The 6,560-nt window shown below is 35.7% G+C and overlaps 1 protein-coding gene across 1 annotated transcript; it reads right to left on the reverse strand.

The window, feature by feature from the left end:
• Positions 1-893: 893 nt before the first annotated feature.
• Positions 894-1,887, reverse strand: LOC107764884 (defensin-like protein 1). The gene is made up of 2 exons (XM_016583466.2): positions 1,761-1,887; positions 894-1,314 (listed from the first exon to the last, which is right to left on the reverse strand). The coding sequence occupies exons 1-2, from the start codon at positions 1,831-1,833 to the stop codon at positions 1,136-1,138; spliced, it is 252 nt and encodes an 83-aa protein (XP_016438952.1). The 5' UTR covers positions 1,834-1,887; the 3' UTR covers positions 894-1,135.
• Between the last annotated feature and the right edge of the window lie 4,673 nt (positions 1,888-6,560).

Below are 6,560 nucleotides of genomic sequence, written 5' to 3' on the forward strand. Positions count from 1 at the left end.
TTACTGAGAGCCGCTTCTAAAGCTTATTTCTAACATATTCATAGTAAGGCATGGCAATTAATTTAAAGCATTTGTTCTATCTTTTCATAGGCACTTTCAAGCAGTTGACTACTCAAAGGGGAAATCTGTTGGGTTTTTTTAAAGGTCGATGGAAAATGGAGGAGTCACCTTTTGGATTCTCCATCTCACTCTTTCATTACCTGCAAATACAAATGCATTGTTTTAGATTTTTCAAAATAGAAATTTCAAAAGTTTTTTCATATTTCTAAAATCAAATAGAATCTGCATTTTGTGATTTTTTCCGTCATTTGAGTTCGCGAAAGTTCAATAATTTGTAGTGCCGCTATTTCAGTATAATTTTTCGTTTTCTGATAGGAATTAATCTAAATAACTTTAGTAATAGTGAAGAGATTTAATTCCTTAGGAACACACAAAATATTTATAAGCTCGGAATATTTTTTTATTTCTTTTTTGTAAGCTAAATTTTCTAGTTTTTTGTTTTTCTGTTTATGAACTAAGTTCTACTAACAAAATCAACTTTAATTTACAATTAAATCAGGTAGCTAGACCAATAAACTCGGGGGTAATATAAGCAGTTTATGTGCATCGTTTTGAACAGACTAAATTATGAAGTGTTGACTTTGGAATATACTGAGCAAATAAGAAACGGGAATAGAAATAGAGCAACTGTTTTTTAGAATTTCCGCGTTGCACAAGGAGTTGAAGTTGCATTCTAATATATAGCGCCCTATATGATGCAATATTTTGCTTCACGATTTGAATATGGTGTATTGCAACCAATAATTTTTTCAAAATACTAGATGAAACTGAAAATTCTGTGACGTGATAACATTAATCATAATAGCCAACAAGCCAAGTCAACTTAGTCAAAATAACCACAAAAATTTTCTTGAAATTATTTAGATTATTTCACTTGGCATCAAAAACTACAGTATGGATCGGACCTAAAGAAACGATCGTACATACAATACGATAATACAAACATAATTTAGTACTTCTCACAATCACTACAATTCTAGTGAATTGGTAGTATTTTTATTCTTTCAGACACAAGACAACATACCACTTTTTATTTATCGTACATAGAAATGAGAATTCTGAGAGCATTTGATGCTTATTTGCAGTTGTGGTAGCAGTAGCAATAACGTCTAAAGATGCTCTTCTTAATGCACATACCCCTCTTTGCCCCCTCTTTCTCTTTGCATTCTTCGTCGCAGTGTTCACTAATAAAGCAATAGCCAGAAAATGTCTTGCTCTTCCTTCGGCAAAGTTTGCCCTCGGCCGCTTGCATCTCTGTAAGGAACAAAAACATATCATAAGTTTGTTTTTTTGGTGAAAATCATTTATTTGAATTGAAAATATGAATTTCTTCTAAAAATGTTGAAATATATGTTTTTTTGGTTTTAAGTTATAACAGTAATGATAATCATTTCATATTAGCGAGTTCGTATTTGATTGTGCAAAGGCACACCTAGGTGCTAGCTGCCTGTACTACGAAAGGACTATAGCAAGTTAACAACTAGGGTAAAATCAATTAATTTATAATGAATTTTTGCAATTTTATGTAATATTGGATTGTAGTTTTGGGTCCAAATATTTATAAAGACACCGACTACAACTAGCTTGGGATTGAGGTATATATACCATTATTTTGTTGTAAAAACACCAATTTTTTGGACTTAAAATATATATGCGTACAACTTTTTCACAAATGAAATGAAAATGAAAGAAGTACCAACCATTGGATGAAATGAGGAGGAAGCACAAGAGGAGAGCAAGGAAGGTTGTGTAACTCACTAGTGACTTTGCCATATTCGTATACTTATAATACGATCTTTCTATTTTCTTTGAAGTGATTGGTGTGTGAAAACTATTAAGGGAAGACAAGTATTTATAGCAAGGCCTGGCAATTTATTTAATGGTTAGTCAATTTTTCCAATGAAACTTGGTTGCCTATTCAAAGAAGAAACGAGTAGTCTAAGGAATGAAGCAAATGATATTTTATACAAGTTAAATATTTGGCAAAATTTTGACTAAATTAATCCTTCTTTTTTCTTTTTATTATAAGATGGGCATTTGGATATAAAAAATTGAACGTGAACTCGTGAAGCACGGTATTGGTAAGATTTAGAAGGGATCATGAAGAAGGAGTATGTTTCCTCATTGCACAAATGAACTGATCAGTTTGTATTCTCATATATCACTTGTAAATTGTAACTTTCCACAAGAGAAGTAGAATTATTATTAACTTGTTAAAATTGTTCTGGAATATTTACGGTAACAATTTTTTTTTACTGGTCTTATTTCTTTATTACATTTTGAGTCAAGTCAAAAAAAGATAAATAAAGTGAAACGAAAGGAGTAAGTCAATTGGGTGGTTTCTTTCATGTTCTTGTCTGTATCTTAAGTAACATATCCCAAATATATAGTTTGACTTTAAGGCTTTTTGACAGGTGATAATCAATTAGAAAAGGCAACTCGAATATTCTACAACCTGATTTTCTACCTTAATAAAGTTTCTGTAATTTTACCTCGTACGTGGAGTTGTTTACAAGCTTTTGTAATCATATACAAAAATTCTTTAGGTGATCAAGGGTCAATATTTGTGTACGGCAGAAGAAGTCTTTAATCAAACATCAATATTTATGGCTAACTGCAACTGCAAAACTAAGCAAACTTAGCTACACATAATCATCGTAACAAATTCACAAGTATTTTAAATGATTAAGTACTAAGAAAAGATGTACGGCAGAAGATGTCTTCAATCCTTACTCCAATATGCCCCCAGCGTGTAGTTGTCCTCCAAACTGGTGTGATCTTCCCAAAATTAGGTTTAGAACCCCTTTTATACAAGTTAGGGACGACTTAGATAAAATTCAAATTTTATAAAGTAGTTTCACATTGGGGTAGGACACTCCCTAACAAATGCAAGCTATACACTTACCACTTCACCAACCACAACACATGGTGATGAATAGAATCTATTGCTTGATTTACAAAAATAGTTTAGGGTTGAGACTCAAGATTTTCAATAGTATGACTATTGGAAAAGGAAAATATTTGAGTATTGGAGTGAATGAACTGCAAATTAATGATTTCTTTTTTGAATATGGGATAAGAACACCAGATGGTCAAACTTACCAAAAATTAAAAATGTTTCATAGTCAAATCATCGAAATTCCTTGCTTTAATTTAGAGGATTAAGAGACATATTCCTCTTTGAATATAAGGGAATTATCATATATAATCAAGAAGAAACTGGAAAACCAGATAGTCCAATGAATAGAATGACTTGCTTAAGGTACAACAGACAACAAAATCAAACAAATGCAGAAATCTTTCTTAAAAAGAGAAAAGAATTAATTTTCTAAATACGAACATGATTAATGCAATTTTATATGTTAAATTTTGCCGTAATACCAAGTCAGTTTATGTCCGCAGATTCTGGATCTTGATATTTCTTTAGGAGTAGTGGTTACCCTAAAAAATTGGATAGCAATTAAACTTATAATGTGGTTTTAAGGATATGTGATTACACCTAATACCAATTGATAAACGTAAAGATAAGTGATGCAAATTGACAATAATATAAAGCAAACTAGCGTTTTGACAGAGCCCTCGAGCTTGAATACCCTCGAGCTAGTTACGCAAGAACGGTTAAAATGCAACAAGCTGATAAACAAGAGGATGCAAACTAAAAAGAGAATATTGTTTGCTTTAATCTGTGTGAATGTAAGATGCTTACAAGATGATTATGACCCCCTTTATATAGTAGAGGAATCCTATTTATGGTACAATTCTAACCATGGAAGTAAATCCCATGATTAACTAGATAACCACCCTTGATTTGGTGTATTCCGAGATTTACGCCATGATCTCTGGTCAGATACGAATATCTTGCCTTTCCGTTATTGCGATTTGCTCGAAGTCTGTCATATTTGGTCTTGGTCGCTGCTGGCCTTGATGGCACTAAAAATATGGTTTCAGTTTCCTAGAGGCGCTTAGCAACGCGAGCCCAAATTTTCTAGGTGGGGATATCTAGTTTCGGCCTCAACTAAGGTCCTTCTATCATAATAAATTGGAAATTGTACTTGTTCTACCAGAACTAGGACTCCACTTACTGCTATTTCTGATACTGCCATATACAATACAGTTATTCGTCTGCCCTTGGCGTGTGAAGCAGTGACGGGCTCGATAGATATCTCTTAAGTTCTTCCAAAGCCTGTTGGCATTCTGGAGTCCATGTAAAGTTGTTTTTCTTCTTTAGTAACGAGGAAAATCGGTGGCTCTTATCGGAAGACCTCGAGATGAATCGCCCCAGGGCGACAATGCGCCCGGTTAGCCTTTGCACGACCTTTATGTTGTCCACTACAGTGATATCCTCGAGAGATTTGATCATGTCATGGTTGATCTCGATTCCTCGGTTGGATACCATGAACCCGAGAAATTTACCTGATCCAACTCCGAACACATATTTTTCGGATTTAGCTTCATGTTGTACTTCTTCAATATACTGAAGGTTTCCTGCAAATGCTTTATATGGTCCTCTGCTCGCAGGGACTTAACTAACATATCGTCAATGTAAACTTCCAACGATTTTCCTATTTGTTCTTTAAACGTTCGATTTACTAGGCGTTGGTAAGTGGCACTGGTTTTTTTTAATCCAAATGGCATTACGTTATAGAAGTATGTGCCATACTTAGTGATAAATGAGGTCTTTTCTTGATCATCCAGGTTCATTCGTATTTGATTGTATCCGGAGTAGGCATCGAGAAAATTGAGGATCTCGTGGCTGGCCTGGCGTCGATCATGCAATCGATGTTAGGCAACGAGAAAGAGTCTTTGGGACGTGCCTTATTCAAATCTTTATAATCCACACACATTCTTAGTTTGTTCCTTTTTTGGGGACTACGACTACGTTTGTTAGCCATTCCAGGTATTTGACTTCCCGAATGGACCCTATTTTAAGGAATTTAGTTATCTCGCCCTTGATGAAAGCATGTTTGATCTTAGACTGGGGTCCTCTTTTGTGCTTGACTGGATGAAATTTCAGGTCTAGGATCAACTTGTGAGTGGTGATCTCCGGTGGGATACCTATCATGTCAATATGGGACCAAGAAAAATAATATATGTTAGCTATAAGGAATTGAATGAGTTTTTTCCTGATCTGTATGCAGTTAAAATCGGGCTCGCCTACTGCACAAAAGATCGGGACTGAAATGAGATAGGTGGGAGATCAATCCCGGATCAAGGTACGAAGTTAGAACATACCGTCGAGTCCGTAACTCTGGAACCAACCTCGTCTCCGATCAAGATCGATGTATTCCTATTGGACCGAATAAATAAAGGCTAAATATTCGTGACTGGTCGGATATCACGGCATAAAACTCGGCACATATCTGCGAAAGACTGACTAATTAGCTAATCATGAGATTTCTGACCTTTTATAGAATTGTATATAAAGTAGGATTCTCTTACTATATAAAGGGGGTCTGATCATTTGTAACTCACATTGTAATACATATCAAACGACAATACACTATTATTTCTGATTCTTATTATCTTGTGATTTTGTTCTGATATCAATTGAGGCACTTTATATTGCAATGGTGGTGAGAAGTGGGATGGTTTTGTGGTTTTGGGATGTTTTATGGAGGCGTGGGGTTCTGAGCGTTTGGAAAATTGATATCTGGAGTGGTGAGGGGAAATTACAAGTTTGCCAGATTCCAAACCTGATCAAGTTCCTCCTAAAATTTCAACAGTTTCTGCTCGAGTTAGGACGCACTTTCTTTGGAGACCTGAGCACCATGAGTGACCTCTACCCGTTCAGTTGAGTTTTCCTTTCTGGTGTTGTTCAAATCTTCCATCTTTCCTTTGTTCCTGCTTCTGATAGGACTAGGAGGAGGAGTGGTTGGAGGGCCCTTTGATCTTGTGAAATATGATGACGATGCCAGAGTGCACGAACTAAACTTTGGGGAGGAGAGTAAATAAACAAAAAGTAAAAACAAAAAGGTAACAAGTCAGTGAGGATTATAAGGAAAAGATGTTGCGATATTTAAACACATAGTGCAAGAATGTAAATCGTGTCCTAATTTGGGAGCCTCGTTGTGCCTGAGGTAGGCGTAGCGACAAATTGATTTGGAGAACTTAGAATGCTAAATATCTCATTTTATTGATAAAAACAGACGAATCCCAAAACGACACTAAATAACAAGGAATAAAATGTCACTAGAGGCCATTGGCCTTATTACATTTCATAAAGTAAAAGAAAACTCCTATCTATTTGGTCCCAGAAGGACCTTCCCCAAACTCGGCATCTTTGGCTCCATCGAACAGCTTTACTAGCTCGCGAAGTCCCAGCAACAGGTAGGCTCTAGCCAGGTGTCCACCCTCGTTTCCTTCAGCATTCTGGTAGTCCTCGATCCTCTTGAGCAACTTCCTTTCCAGCTCCACTAAACCTCGTTCAAGGTGTCCTAATCGCTTGTTGGCACTGACAGCCATGTCTTTCCACTCTTCAATTAGTTTTTGGTGGGCTTCTT

This window comes from Nicotiana tabacum, chromosome 18, assembly GCF_000715075.1.
Source record: "Nicotiana tabacum cultivar K326 chromosome 18, ASM71507v2, whole genome shotgun sequence".
In the NCBI taxonomy this organism is placed as follows: Eukaryota; Viridiplantae; Streptophyta; class Magnoliopsida; order Solanales; family Solanaceae; genus Nicotiana; species Nicotiana tabacum.